This window comes from Agelaius tricolor, unplaced genomic scaffold (assembly GCF_023055355.1).
Source record: "Agelaius tricolor isolate 1412-34295 unplaced genomic scaffold, bAgeTri1.0.p SCAF_4, whole genome shotgun sequence".
In the NCBI taxonomy this organism is placed as follows: Eukaryota; Metazoa; Chordata; class Aves; order Passeriformes; family Icteridae; genus Agelaius; species Agelaius tricolor.
In genome coordinates, this window is record NW_027269264.1 from 40,941,336 (window position 1) to 40,957,855 (window position 16,520).

General features: G+C 41.8%; 1 protein-coding gene across 12 annotated transcripts in view; it reads right to left on the minus strand.

Moving 5' to 3' along the window:
• Positions 1-5,181, minus strand: part of IL31RA (interleukin 31 receptor A) — a 34,347-nt gene extending 29,166 nt beyond the window's left edge. For 4 of the 12 annotated variants that reach the window (XM_071425403.1, XM_071425400.1, XM_071425402.1 and 1 more), the window contains exons 1-2: positions 4,653-4,846; positions 1,312-1,415 (exon numbers count right to left, since the gene is read on the minus strand). In XM_071425403.1, the coding sequence (XP_071281504.1) occupies positions 1,312-1,350 (39 nt within the window). In that variant the 5' untranslated portion in view covers positions 1,351-1,415; positions 4,653-4,846. Of the gene's footprint in view, positions 1-1,311; positions 1,416-1,838; positions 1,911-4,418; positions 4,600-4,652; positions 4,847-5,049 lie in introns of those variants that run through there. The other 8 variants (XM_071425397.1, XM_071425394.1, XM_071425398.1 and 5 more) reach the window with 8 other exon arrangements.
• Positions 5,182-16,520: the final 11,339 nt, after the last annotated feature.

Genomic DNA, 16,520 nt, shown 5'->3' on the forward strand with positions numbered 1-16,520 from the left:
GTTCTATGGGGCTTCTGCATTCCCCTTTCTTAAAATGGGGGTTATAGTTCCTTTTTTTCAGTCATCAGGGACTTCATTTGACAGCCACAATTTTTCAAAAATTATGTATAGTGCTTTAGGAGCTTCTTCTGCCATCTCCCTCAGGACCCACAGATGAATCTTATTGGATCCCATGGATTTGTGCACATTCAGGTTCCTTAGATGGTCTCAGACTTGGTCCTCTCCTACAGTGGGTTTAGGGTCTTCGTTCTCCCAGTCTCTGCAATTGCCTCTCTTGACTTAATTGACATGGCTGGAACTCTGCTGTTTAAGACTGAGGCACAGAGGTTGTTGAGAACCTCAGCCTTCTCCTCACCCAGGGTATCCATGTCTCCCATTTCCTTTTGAAGAGGGCCTAACCTTTCTCTTCCTTGCAACATATCCATGGACACAAGGTGTACAGTGCCCAGCACAGGGGGACAATCCCTGCCCTGGCCCTGCTGGCCACAGCATTGCTGATCCAGGCCAGGATGCCATTGGCCTTCTTGGTCACCTGGGCACAGCCTGGCTCATGTTCAGCTGCTCTCACCAGCACCCCCAGGTCCTTTCCAGCCACTCTGCCCCAGCCTGTGGCACTGCCTGGGGTTGCTGTGACCCAAGGGCAGGACCTGGCACTTGGCTTGTTGAACCTCACACCACTGGCCTCAGCCCATGATCCAGCCTGTCCAGATCCCCCTGCAGAGCCTTCCTGCCCTCCAGCAGATCAACTCCTGCCCAACTTGGTTTCACCTGCAAACTGACTAAGCGTGCCCTTGGATCCCCTTGTGAGGATCAGCAATAAAGATTCTGAACAGGATGAGGCCCCAGTACTGAGCTCTAGGGAACCTCATTAGCAACCAGCTGCCAACTGGATGTGGCACCATGCAGCACCGTTCTTTGTTCCAACCATTCAAGAATTTTTAACATCTTTGCTGATATGTGACAGGAAATTCTTCCCTATGAAGTCTGACACTCTTCTAACAACTATGAAGGAAGAAGCTGAATAGACACTCCTCCTTTTATTTGGTCTTTACCATCCATTGCTACAGCTCTCCCATGATGGCTGCTACGTGGAGAGACAGACCTTGCCCTATCCACAGCCAGCAAACACTGAAAGACAGGAGCCTAAGCCTCTGCTCTAGCCCATTGGGCCACTCAGCTGCAGTGTTCTGCAAAATGCACCTGGAAAAGCAATAACCATGAGTTTTCAGAACTCCAAGATTCAAATCCATCAGCACTTACATAAATTCTAGAGAGAAAGAGGACATTCAGGAAAATTATTCAAATACGTACTTTAGCATCCTTTTTGGTAACAGGGTGCCTCAGATTCATGATCGGTCAGGACTGCACCAAAGGTGAGTACCGGTGAGCATCTGAAGAGGAAAACAGCAGGTTTCCTACATTGGTCAGAGAAGACAATGACATGTGAACATAATGGAAGAAGCAGTAAACTCGAGGGACAGCTAATGGGTATTTTCAACTTTTTAACCCCTATGACCTATGCACTGACAAGCCCATCATGGGAAAAATGACAGATACTGCGAAGAAAGATCCTGGGCACAATGATTTCATAATCCACAGTCTTTAACTGAGCCAAAACCAGTCAGTTGAACCTCAGGGCAGGATGAATAGCATTCAAACATTTACCTTTAAATAGAACTTGATTGAAACAGGTGTTAGGTGCACTTTTTTCTGGAAAATAAACCTATATGTATTTTAAATTATGATGGCCTACCAGAAAACTTAATGGTATCATAATCTACTAACACCACTTATAAATTCAAACACTGCATATCTATTCAGAAAACTACTAAGCTTACAGACATATCTGAAGTACCCACACGGTGAGGCTCTCGAAATGCTGTATCAACTGTTGACCACAGAAACTTCTTCTAAAAACACAGTAACAAAAAAAAAAAAAAAAAAAAAAAAAAAATCATCATCATGTAAAACTACTTGTTAATTTAAAAACTTCAAACTAACTGGAAACTGAAAAGCAGGAAAGCAATTTTTCCTCTTTCAGTCTCTAAATAGCCAATGTACGCACAAAAGGATAAGATACATTTGTTCCAAAATTCTGAAGGACATAGTTACCAGGAAAAGTCAGTTTTGCTAATAACTGCTGATAACAGTTATTTTGCTTAGTATATCCTGGAGCTACAGATGCAAAACATGTTTTGAGATGTCTTATAAAACAGCACACTGAATATTTGCTTTCTTATAAAACAGCACACTGAATATTCATACATCACAATACAAAATACTGTTACATTGGAATTTAAATCAAACTTTTAACCACATGAGCTTGGTACTAATAGGAAAAAATAGAATATAACTCATTATTCTCTGAGCAACCATAACAAATAAGCCTTTATACAAATTGCTCAGATAGATAAAAGATCTTCAAAACACATGTTCCTCTACTAATCAATGCATTGTACCTCATAAAAGAAACAGAATTTTTATGCAAAATGCTTAAAGTTACAAACACAAAACAAGATTTATTTTCTTTATCTCTACATATGGGTCACTTTTTTAATTTTAACTATATGATTTCATCCAATTTGCCAATGCTCACTAAACAAAAGGTCAGGCCATCAAGATCACTAGAACTAAATGTTGGTTGTACTACCAGACATAATTTTGCTTTCAGCCACTATCCTCCCCTGTTCTTTTTTCACTGATGAAGAAAAAACAGACAAGCTAAGGTTTAAAGAGAGTTCCTGTACAGGACTGGTCTTGGAGCAAACCTCCTTTGGCTCATTGTCTGTGTGACTACAAAGCCTATTTGGGCTACAAGGGTATACTTTGAGAGATGATTTTGCATTAGGTGTTTCAGCAAGTAAGATGTTATTAGACAATGATTGCCTTCATGCTCCTTTGTGTTGGTGGAGAACAATCTGTCTCTGGTGTGGCAAGCAACTAAGAGAACAAAATAAGCATAAGACTCAGTTTCACACTTTCTTCGCACTCAAAAAAGATGACCATGTCCCTGAAACGTACCTGTAGGTATATGTAATATATTAAGTGTCTGAAAAAGATATTTGATCATGCTATTTTAGAAAACATTAAAACTCAGACTCATTGCAGCACCATAACCTGCTGCTTCAGATCAACTCCTAAGGTTTATATATCCTGCTTTTCTTTACTATCTATGCTGCAAACTTTATTAACAATACTTTTGTATCTTAGTCAAAACTGCAAGGCAAAACATGGCATGGTAGCGAGAAATCAGGCTCCAAACACTACTAAACACATTTATGTTTTAAATTCTCTTAGTATGGCATTTTTAATTGAAAATACCCCCTACAAGCACCAAATCATGCAAAAATTCCTCAGGTTTAAATGATTATTATAGAAAAATCAAGATCTTTAATCTTCAATCCTGCAACCTCTATGATATAAGCCCAAAGCTTCCTTCTCCCTTTTTTCCCTTTTGAGACCTGTTTTGTTACAGATTAGCCTCTGACAGAAAAATCTGAACTGACCACTCCATTCTTCCGCCCAATACATGAAGCTTCCTTCAAGCACAAAAACATCCTCTTGCCCAATCAGTTTCTTAATTCACAGTCCAGAAGCTGCATTTCAACTATTTTAGACAATCATGGAATCATTTTGGTTCCAGAAAACCATCAAGTACAACCATTAACACATCACTGCCAAGTCCAGCGCTAACCCATGTTCCCAAGTGCCACATCTACAAGCCTTTTAAATACCCCCAGGGACAATGACTCCACCACTTTCCCAGGCAGCCTGTTCCAGTGCTTGACAACTTTTTCTGACAATATCCTAATCCTAATATCCAATCTAAACCTTTCCTGGTGCAACTTGAAGCAATTTCCTTGTCCGTTGATTATAGCCTGGGAGAAGAGACTGACCCTCATCTCACCACCTCCTTTCAGGCAGTTGCAGAGAGTGATAAGGGCATCCCTGAGCCTCCCTTTCTCCAGGATAAACACCCCCAGCTCCTCCTCACAGGACTTGTGCTCCAGACCCTCCTCTCCCAAAAGACAAGTCATGCAGTCCATTACAGGTGAGAAGGCCAAGTGATACTTCCCCAGTTTAAGCATGAGTGCATGAAGATGATATTCATTATGGATATGTACACAAACACATTACAAAAATATTTTTCTCAGAAGGCAGAAATTGCAAATATTGAAGAAACCTGGGGCCAGTACATTTAAATCTGATTCATCACTTCGAGAAAATCTGTGAATACAAATTAAGCAGAGAGCAATTAAGTAACAGCTTTTCCTTCCTTTGATGATTGCATACACTGCAATCATTTTGAGAACTGACTCTTAACCATTATACACACAAGGAAAACCACTGCCAAACATCTGTATTTCATTCCTTACAAAACGAGACAAATTAGGTAAACAGAAAGTTTCAATTCTTACTGTCTCACGACTTGAAAGAAAGAAACCAAAAGGATCTTTTCGGCCCGAAGAGACACAGAAGCATGTCCTGCCCCAAGTCTCGGATGAACGCCTGGAGAGATGCGAATGCTAGCAAGCTCCACTGCTAGAGATCCACGCGAGTAACAGTCCGGGGAAGAGTTTCACACTCTCCCACACTTCATATAAATGAACGCGAGCAAAGACCACTCTGCTGAAAGCATCTTTTTCACTTACCTCAGCTGCGCTTGTTTTAACAGGAGCCTCTGCCTCCCCGCAACCGCAAAGGGACGGACAAAATGGGAAGTTGCCCGGCTGAGCACAAGTAACGCTTTTTCCTGTAATTCCGAAGGTCAGACCCCCCCACGCCCGCCGCCGGCACTAGCGGGGCTGGACTCGGCTCCAGCTGCCCGCACGGCGCCGGCCGCCCGCGGGCGGATGCTCTGCCCTGCCCGGAGCCCCGGCAGCCGCCCGCCCCCGGAGCCACCCCCCGGCCCTGTGCGGCCCCTCCGTACCCTGACCAACCCCGCCCGGCCCCTCCACACCCTGCCCGGCCCCTCAGCCTCCCGAGCGGCCCCTCCGCACCCTGATCGCCTCCCGCCGGGCCTGAGGCCGCTGCCAGCTCCCGCCTTACCGGCTGTGAGGGCGCGCCCCCGGCAGCCCCGCCGCTCTCTCAGGCGGGAGTGTGGGCACTGGCATTTTGGTGCCAGTGGATCAAGTAAAGAGTGTCTTTAAATCGCATAAAGACGCGCAGCGAAACGAGGATTTTGGGTGGGTAACAGCCACGCCGAGGAGCACTCCCGCGTAAGCACCTCATGCATCATTCAGGGCACAGGCAGGGGAATAAATCAAGTGGTGATCCCTTTTAAAAGTTACAAATGTATTCTTAATGGCTTGGAAGAAGAGTGCAGCCATCAGCAACCTAACTGACTGCAGCAATGGGGCTGAAAGTCAGAAGGAACTTTGCAATTAAGATGCTGTGAAGTTAGTAAATGGAAATCCAAAGTCCGTAGTTAATGTGCCTCCCACTAAGCAGTGACAGTCCTTGCTAAGCAGACGCTCCCCAAGAACAGATACTGAATTTTAATAATGCAATCAGTACCTCAAGAGGTGTTGGTCCCAATTCAGGAAGAGATCCATTACAGACAGCAAGTTGTTTACCCTGCACTAGTGTCACACACAACATAAGCTGTAGATTGATTCATTTCGACTTCCATGACTTGTGCAGCTCAGGTTTTTTCAGGCTATTTTAACACGCAAGCTCAACACCCACTCCAACTTCCAGATCACTCATAAGCCTCTTCAGCTAATCATCAGATTCAGCCAGTCAGCCCATTTGCTTCCCTTTTATTTTTGAATGATGTTGCCATCTCCCCATTACCCATAACCTCCGTGTGAGGCTGCATTGGAAACTGCTTTAGTGTTTTTAAATTCCCCTTGCTATTTAGAAGTATACAGTAGCATGGATAGTGATATTTTGAAAATTTGCATTTACTATGAGGTAATAGATGAAACAGAAATGTGGTTCAAAAGAAGCAGACGTAAACTGTAACCTAAGTGCTCTTTGGTATACCAGTTTTGTTTTTTTCTTTAGTGAGAACATAAGAAAGGGCAAGACCAGACCCTTAATTCTGTTTAATTATTGAACATCTATTCTAGACTTGGTCTGATTAGTTGCCTGTTCTCACACATTAATACATGGATTTCACTGACACACTGAAAGTTAGCTGCTCAATCTTTCAAAATCATGAAAAGCTGCACCACACCTAAAAGACTAGTTAAACATTTGTTTAACTTTCAAAACCCTTTAGTCATCCCTCTGCCTGCCTCTTCGCTATGTACATGCTTATATTAAAGCTTCCACAGTCTTAAATGTTTGGTTGTGGACTGGACAGTAGCACTCAGGAGATTCCAGGATGCAGAGGGCACTTAATGATAGCATCAGTAACTGTTTCAGCTACTACCATTTGTAGGAAGTTAACAGTAAAGAGAAAAACATCTTACAAAAGTAATATCATTTACCAAAAGTGATTTGGCACAGAAGATGGGAAACCTTTAGAGTACAATAGAAATCTTGCCAAAAAATGTGTTCCATATCCACATTTACAGGCTCTTTCATCCACTTTGCACATGAATGCTCTAGAAGAACTAACTTTTCCATCCTGAGGGTGGGAGCAAAGTGAAGCTACTGTTCCTGAAACACAAGGAAGGAAGTGCCTTCCACAGAAACACTCGACTGTTTTCATTGCTGATGCCTCTATTGTTTGGCCCGGTGATTCAGGGGTAACTGCTCCAGAGATCAGTTGATCCCAGATGGCACCCCTTCTTGAAGAGAAGCATTTCCACTGTCTCTGTTGGCAGGGTGAGACAGGAGACTGCAGAACTACTGCTAAAAATCCGACCTTCATTACAAATTGATTTGTTACCAGTAATAGTTCCGTTTTGAAAAACATTTATCTTCTGTATTATGTATGACCACACCCTCTAAAATTACTGACCACTGTATAATTACAGTGAGCCTGTATTAGTTAAAACACTGGCACAGAATAGAGCATTTTGTAGTTCAGTGGAAAAATTAGGTGCATTTTCATTGACCAATTGACCTTGCAGCATTTAATCATGCAGTCTTAGCAAAAGCAGGTTCAATGGAAAACATGTACTGAATTTTACCTCAGGAAGTTGCTGAGTTGGTTTTAACCAAGAACCTCATTAGGCTGATTTCTCCCTGCGCCAATGACTCCAACCACTTCATTCCTCTAAAAGTAAAGAGGAGGGCATGACAACAGACTTATATTGACTTACAGCATTGCAAAACACAAATAAAAACCACAAGTGTCCTTCTATTCCCTACTGACTTCACTCTTGGGGAAGAAACATCCAATGAAACCAGTCTGATTTTGATATCAATTTCTAAATATGCATAACTCCAGTTTTCAGTGAGTAGCTTGTCATTAGAAATCTACCAGCATCAATGTCCATGCAAAGCTGCATTCAACAGGTAAAAAAATTAACTATGCTGCTCTTAAATTTCACTTTAGTGCAACATAAAAATTCAACAACAGCAGTACCCTCAAAGCCATGCTCTTAAATTACTGGTTTATGACTAAAGCTGTAGTTTAAATGCAACACATTGTCCAAGCTTATGTAACATATCACTGAATAAGCAACAATAATGGGTGTGACAACCCACTGTTAAGGGGAAGGAAGCACCTAAGATTTGTAAATGCTCACTCGCAAAAGGAACAACAAGCCAAAGGGTACAAAATCAATCAGAAAGTTTTATTTGGCATGAGAATTGGTGCTAATCCCTGACCTACTACATAAGCACACAGCACTAGATTTTTGATAAAGGCGTGGGGGAAGAGAGAAAGGACCACCACAATCCATCTAAAGTGTGCCTAAAGTCAGCATCCTCACAATGGGCACATATAAAACTCTGTCAAATTAGAGTCAGAGGCAGACTCTACAAACTGCTCACAACTAAAAAGTGGCGTAAGAAATGTACCAATTACTATGTTTACAGTGTGCAATTACCAACATTTAATACACACAGAAAGGTTTTAATGCCTAAGTGCAATAATGTAAGCATCTTTTTCTGTGCTCTAGAGATTTATTCCTCAAGAAAAGCGTGAGGTGTTTTGCTAAGAAGGCCACAGAGCCATTATCAACTTCACTATAGAGAACTATGCAATACTTCCTGTCACATCTTCCTTCAGAGCATTGCGACATTGCAACAGCTGTAATTGCAATCTGATAAAATGCTGGCAAAGAAGGGATGCTTTATTCCCAGAGTCATGTCTTTAGTGGTTTACTACAGAATTTTTTCACATGTTTTCATAATATGGTAATTTAAGATTCACAAGCCTTTTACTACAACTGCAAAAGCAGCTAAACATAATTAAACCCATTTGTACAAACAGGCTAAAGGAATTATTGAAAATCCCATGTGGCTTTAATAGCTGGATGACAAAATGCCATTTCTTGTAATTTCCACTGCAAGACCATAGTGAACAGACTCTTTATGACAACTGCAATCAGCATGAGTTACTGTTGGCAGAGAGTCACTGAGAAGGCAGAGCTGCAGCAGTTTGTAGTAACCACCTGCAATGAAGCAAGTTTCTCACAGAAAAAAGAAAGAGGCTATGTAGATGAGAACAGCTTATCATACAGATATTCTCTTACACCTACCACTGCCTACTAAATCATATCACAAAATGCCATGTTGACTCATTTATTGAACAATGCCAGGGATTGCAACTCCACCACCAAACTGGGGAGCCAGATAATATTCTTAACAACTTGAATCTTAAGTTTTTCCTGATATCCAATATAAACCTCTCCTGATACAACTTAAGGCCTTTTCCACTTGTCACAGAACCATAGAATCATGAACATTGGAAAAGACCTCCAACATTGAGTACAATCTTTGATCAAACATCACTCTGTCAACTAAACCACAGCACTAAGGGCCAGCTCCAGATGTTTTTGGAAAATCTTCCATGCATGGTGACTCCATCATCTCCCTAGGCAGCCCATTGCAATGCCTGATCACCCTTTCTGAGAAGAATTTCTCCTTGATACTCAACCTGAATGCCTCCTGGTATTAAAGCAACTTCCTCTCACCCTGTGACTGATTGCCTGGGAGAAGAGACTGACTCCCACCTGGATACAACCTCTTTTTAGGTCACCCCTGAGCCTCCTTTTCTCCAGGATAAACACCCCCAGCTCCCTCAGCTGCTCCTCACAGCACTTGTGCCCCAGCCCCTGCCCCAGCTCCATTGCCCTTCTCTGGACTCTCTCCAGCCCCTCAGTGCCTTTCCTGCAGTGAGGGCCCAGAGCCGGACCCAGCACTGGAGGTGAGGCCTCAGCAGTGCCCAGCACAGGGGGACAATCCCTGCCCTGGCCCTGCTGGCCACAGCATTGCTGATCCAGGCCAGGATGCCATTGGCCTTCTTGGCCACCTGGGCACAGCCTGCCTCATGTTCAGCTGCTCTCACCAGCACCCCCAGGTCCTTTCCAGGCACTCTGCCCCAGCCTGTGGCACTGCCTGGGGCTGTTGTGACCCAAGGGCAGGACCTGGCCCTTGGCCTTGTTGAACCTCACACCATTGGCCTCAGCCCATGATCCAGCCTGTCCAGATCCCTCTGCAGGGACTTCCTGCCCTCCAGCAGATCAACACTCTCATACAGTCTGGTTTCATCTATGAACTGAGGCTACACTACATCAGGTCATTAATAAAGATATTGAACAGAAGTGCTCCCAGTACTGACTGAGCCTAGGGGAACCCCACCTGTGACCAGCCACCAGCTGAAAATTATTCCGCTCACCACCACTCTCAAGGCCTGGACATCCTGGAAGTTTTTACCCAGTGAACATTGCACCTGTCCAAGTCTGGGTTGCCAGATTTTCCATGAGAATGCTGTGGGAAACTGTGTCAGGGGCTTTATTACACATAGCCAACACTAAGTTCTTTGTGAAACTGTTCAGAATGGAAAACAGTGAGAGGTAAAACACTTCACTAACAAATCTCTAACCTGCAAATCTGACGTAAATCTTGGGGACTGAGGAACACAATATGGAAGTAAAACTGCTTTTTATAAAATGAAATATCCATAGCTTGGAGAGGAGTTAACAGTACAAAGCATGACCAACCTGAATTTAGACATTGAAGGTACTCACTAGGGCACCACATTTCTGGAATAGGAAAAACATTTTAGGAAATGTTTTAGACACATGCCTTGTTTCCAAGTCTCTGAAATTCCTATGAAGATTCATAGAGTGACTTGAGCTTCCCTCTTTCCTACCTGCCTACCCACAATTGTACCTTCCAAGGAGTCAGGAGAGCAAGTCTTCACTTGGTGAGGTTGGGTTTTTTCTTGCTGTGGTCTGAGGAAAAGGTTTTTCCTTGTAACTCATCAGGTGTCTTATAAAGGGCACACTAGTATTTAGTCAAGACTAACATGCTACCTGTTATTTACACCTTCTAATAAACCACTGCTTTGTATTATTAAATTGTATATATTGTACTTGCAGTCTACATGCACAAAAATTCTCCAAGTGGTTCAGAGAAGATGGATTACATATTCACCGTTCTAGACAGTAAATGTTAAGAAAGCAAGTATATTTCTATAAGTGATTGCTAAATGAGCCCATCAACTACTACAAAAACACTTTCTATTGCAAGCTCAGAAATTCATTTGTTCTGGTAAAGAATGTTCCTTTGCTTAGGACATTTGTGTATCTGCATATGACCTTATAATTACAGAACCTCTTAAGTAAACATAGGTCTTCAATATAATTTAATTTGACTGGCGTATTTAGACCAAGAATCCCACAAAATACTGCTACAGGACTAGCTTCATAGTGCAAACTGATTAATGATAATGATCCTAAAGAAGAAACACAGTCTTTTTAATCAGAAGGAGTGGAGCGGCAGAGTTGATGAAGACAAAGAATTATTGACAAATCATCTGCCTGTTTTCATCTCCCTGCTACTAGTGGTAAAGGCACTAAGAGGCCCAAGTTCAGTCAACTTCTTTCAGTATGAGCCTCATTCATCTTTCCAGGTCACAAAGTCTTTGTCAACAACCATCCCATCTCCTCTGACCATGCATATTTCATTTTGAAGAGTGGAGGATGAGTGAAGCACAGCATTCTTTGAAGTTGGGAAATATTTAAGGATTGGGTATTGAAAACTATTTTAGTTGACTTGGTTAAAGAAGGAGGGAAAAGAAACAGTGCAAGGAAATCCTGCTTGATAGTATTGCACTGCAGGAAGAATGACAAGTTCATATAACACTGAAATTGGACTACAGCCATTGTCCATAGTATTCTAAGACAATGTCAGGAGGCAACATGTACATTTACAGTGAGAAAATAAAATATTATTCTTACTTATATATGGATATCAGGTTCTGAAAGGCAAGTCATATTTATTTAGAAACACAAAGAGGAAGAGGTATTTTCAACAGTTTGGCTCCTAAATAATTTGTCAACTGAACAAAGAGATGACTCCCCAGTCTTGAATACAAAGTAGTTCCTCTAAGTGTCCTTTGGCAACAGGTAATTTTTTTTCTGCTTAATAAAAAGAAATAAAAGCCAAACTCATAATCTTCAGAAGTGCCGAAGACTCTACCATAGTTACTTTGAAAGAAATAACCAGCATTAAATGAAAAACACCTAATGTTTATATTTCAAGCGCTACTGAACTATTGTCCCGAATTAGCTCTACTGATTTCAACATTTTCCTTAAGCTAGCTAGAAAAAAACACAAGTATCAGGTAAATTTGAAGAGAACGTGCTAAAATGTAAGATTCCCACAAGATTCCTTGGTCCAAACTCTGTAGTCAAATGATTTCATGTACTGTTACTTATTAGTTAACGGAGCTAAGACATGGAGACAGTCATAACATAAAACCTTCAGGCAACTGAGGGTTTATAAGAAATGTTATTGCCAAAGACTGACACTAATCACACACAGTGGAAATCACACAAAAAAGTAAAAATTGCAATGACACAGTACTGTTTGTACTTTCCACAATTTCTGAAGTACGGGACAATGTACAGACATCCACTTTTGACCAAGACCTGTCCATTTATGGTGTCACTGAAGAAGTTCTGAGAGATGTGAAATATCCTCCTCTTGAGTCACTAGGGAATTCTTGGAACTGCTGGACAGCACATTAAAATTACTAAACTCAGCTAACAGAAAATAACCTCCTATTATTACCTAACATTGAAGCTTTGCACTTGGTCTTAAATCAAAGAATACAGGTTTTGCATAAAGCCAGCTGACACATTGAAAATATTCAGCAAGCTTGCTTTTTGTTCCCAGTCCTTTAACTGAGGTCAATGCCATCCTTTAGCATCCTTAAAGCTAATTTGTAGGTCAGTGTAATTCCTATGAGTATTATCAACAATGAAAGAGATGGTTTCAGAATAGACTTCATTCTGTCTTCAGCAGACTGCAGTGTGCTTTCCTATCTGCCAAAACACTCTGGGGGATTTTAATTAGTCTGGTATTAGTTTTGCAGACATTCTATTTCCTGTCTGTTTTTCAGACTCTTGTTTACAGTCCTTCAATTCTTATGGCCATAATTTTTGAGTTGGGATGCAGCCCTTAATCAGAAAAGCATTCTGTGAAAGCTTTGCTTTATTCAGCTACTACCTGAGGATTCCTTAGAATTTGTCCATAGTACATGAACAGCTCCAGACCAAAGGTTTGTAAACTACTCATGGCCATGGCTTGACACCAGCTAAACACTAGGCACCCAAGAAAGTTGCTCACTTACCCTCCCCAGCCACAGCTGGGCAGATGAGAGGGAAAAATTAATGAAGGCTTCATGAGCTAAGGACCAAGAAAATACTCCAAGGGCAAAACAGGCTTGACTTAGAGGTACAAAGTGAATTCATTACTAACAAAATCAGAGGAGGATAAAAAGTAAAATAAGCCCTTAAAAAGAACCTTTTCTTCCCCCAACCCCTACCTCCCTCCCACCAGGTCTCCCACTGGATCACAGGCTCCTCCAGGCATCCACCTGCTCCAGCTTGGGCACCTCCCCCACAGGCTGCATGTGGATCTCGGCATCCCCCATGGATCACCAAGGGCTGCAGGGGCACAGCTGCTTCACCATGGTCTCACCACAGCCTGAAGAGGAATCTCATCTTCAGCTCCTGGAGCACCTCCAGCCCCCTTCCTTCTCTACTGACCTTAGTGTTGCCACGTTGTTTCCTTGACACAATCTCACTTTCTCTTCGCTGACTGCACCTACTGTTTTGATTTTCTTAATTTAGAGAGGCATTACCATCACCTCTAACTGCCCCAGCCTTGATTTGCAGCACATCCATCTTCAGACCCACAGGGACTCGCTCTGCTGGGCATGGTGGAAGCTTCCAGCAGCTTCTCACAGAAGCCATCTCTGTGGCTCCACCACTATCAAAAACCAGGTCATGCAAAACTCACACATTAATTTAAATTTTCCTTTAGTTACAAGAATTGCACATAATTTCTGCTTGAACTGGCATTAAAAGTAAACACTTTGTCAATGTTGTTTTATACATCCCATAAAAACTGAATTTAGCTTGGAAAAAATCTATGTTCATTGTTCAGTGAAAGGTTTGATGTCATTTCTCAACACTAGTCTGTCAAGAACCTTCAACCTAATCTTGAACTGAAGTTCCAATACAAATAGCATCTTGACATAAACCTGGAGGTAGATGATGGGGAAAGAAAGTGCTAAACTGGGGTCACTGAATTAACTACAGGCAGCAGAAACACCTAAATGGAATCACAAATACATGGTTACACTGTTCTTAGGTTAAAATCAGTTGAGCAAAACCTTTTAAGAACACTTACCCTGATTTTCTACCAGGGAAACAAGATTCTCTTGAATTAAGAAGGTATTGACAAAGAGTTTTCCAGTAAGTTTTTCAACATGTTCTCCATTAAGACTACTTGAGTGCAAAAATAAAATAAAACAGGCAGCTGACAGTGCACTTCACTCCCCACCCCAACTTCCCTTGGCAGCGTTTTCTTCCAGCTGAAAATCACACTGAAATATTTTCCTGCAGATATATTTATTTAAAGAACCACAAAGCTTAAACCAAAATTGAATACCATATCTTTCAACAAATATCGCTCTTCAAGTTTTTATTTCTCCTTCCCAGCTGACTTGGTCCTTCCAACTCTCACCCTCTCATAAAAAGTAGTAAAGATTACTTTTCATCTTTTGAGTTATTTCAATACTATTCTAGGGACTGGTTTGTTGACTCCATTTTTTTTTAGGAGAGCATGCAGCTCTATGCTGTAACAGCCATCATTTATTTAGCACCTTTCTGTGTAAATGATTACGAAGAATGGGGCCAGATCATTTTATTGAAATATGTAACAATTGCAGAACTCCCTCTGTTGCCTGACCACAACTCACAAGTCATAATATGGGAGACAAAGCAAGAAACACCCAGTGGGGTCCTTTAAACAATGCTAAACGAGGTTCCCTTAAAATGTTTGCTGTAGGTTACAAGTGACTGTCTTCAGAGAAATGGGCAAGCTTTATCAGCTTCTTCTAACAGGTACAGTTCACTTGCACTTACTGCAACCAGAGACCAAAAGCACCCTCCATTTACCTGAAATTCAGAATGGATGCAAAAATCTTGAAGGAGAGTTCTCAGAAAAAGGAACCATACTGCCCAGAGTATTTCACTCTGAATTATTAACATAAAGCTTAAATACATCCGCTACTTATGAGCAGCAATTTAAGTATACTGTCCATTCAGCTCACTTTCAAGTACACAATTAAGACTTTGCTCCTTTTGCATAATATATAGCAGTAAAATTACAGTCTACAAAATCAACAGTATTTCTCTAAGTAGATATTCAAGTAAATAGTTTTGCAAAGATATTCATACAAAGAATGACAGCCCACTTCTCCACAATGAGAGATTCCCTAATATTGCCTAGTCAGTTCTGATTCTCACTAACTTGGGTACAATGGCTCCTGTACTGTAAGTGTTGCAGTGTGATTTCCTGTTTCACCTATCCCAACCCCCTCAGGTGTGCCAACCTTTCCCCCTCCCCCTTTTGCCCTCCTGCCTAAGAGCTGTCCATCAATCTTAACATTCCAGCAGGGCGTCCTGTGGTTGGCAGATGCTCCTCTGGTCTGGGTTCACTGGCCTGTCCTAGCATCTATCTCCCTTCACCCTTCCCCTCCTCACACCTGGTTGGCCATTACCTGTTCCATCCCCTCCCCCTGTCCCTGGGGCTTAAAAGGGGATGAGACCATGCGGTCCGGTCGTCTGTCTGTGAGCTGTTACCACATTCAGAGGTCCGCCATGCTGAAAAAAAACTCTGGATTAAGACTCTACAATAGAATCCGCTCCTTTTCTCTTCACCGTCACCTGAACCTTTTCCACCAGAGGTAAACTGAGTTCCTACATTGCCTGGATTTGTTCCGAGTGCCCAGCTGCAGCACCCAGCCGGCCAAAGGTGTCTCTGAGGTGAAAACACCACAGCTGCCACCTTTGGCCCAGCAGCGAGAGCTAGACGAAGCCAGGCACCCCACACCTGGAAACCTTGGGACTAATATTCTGTAATTGCCTAGTCAGTTCTGATTCTCACTAACTTGGATACTATGGCTCCTGTACTGTAAGAAGATTTAGAAGTATTGTCTCCCTGGATTTAGTGGGAAGACTGTACAAGACAAGAGCGCTCAGCACTGTGTGCTAAATAGCAAGCCATGACAAGCCTATAAGCTTGTTGAGCTGTGCAAAACATGATGACCTTGCTCTTTTCTTTGGGCATCCAATGATATGCATTTTTGTAGCACACTGCATTGATAAGAAAAAAAAATAAATGAAAAAGCAACTTTATGTAAATCTAGAACTGTTAGTGACTGCTACCTCCTACAGCTTCTACAAGCCTGGGAAAATTCTTGAATGTAAGGCACCAAGCTTGTTCTAAAGCTAACTTTTCCACAAGAGATAGCAGAAGTGTATTTATATCAGTCAAAGCTAAAAACATTCTACTAGATGCAACACAGGGGTCCATCCTTTCTCCATAAAAAACATGTATTTTTCACTAAGTTGTGAGTGTAACCACTGACCTTTAGTTCCAGTTTGTGAAACTGCAATGACATATAGCTGATACAGAAGCAACAATCCAAGTGCACATCTCAAACTTTTATTGAAGAGCTGTTTAACAGATCCTTAAATCATCTTAACACAAGATTCAAACTTTATAACTGACATGCTACAAAAAAAAAAGGAACAAAGTTTAGGTGAACCCTTACATAAAGCTCCTTCCTAAACTGGGTCTTCACAAGATTATCTTTGCATGCAACATTTCACTTACAGCAAAACACAGTACAAACTAGTCTGGTATAAAGCAGTTTAATCCCATGACTCAATTTCTCTTGCAGAACAGTCCATCTTTACTTCTGCTGCATTCATGTTGCCTCTGCCTCTGCCTCTGTAATTCTAGGAAACACAAGAGGTCCTAGTTTAGAATTATTAACACTTTCAATCATTTAATGGTAAGTCATCGCAAAACAATTTTAGCTTTCTGCATGCACCTATCTCAATGTAATCTGAACACTCAGGAAGTCTTCA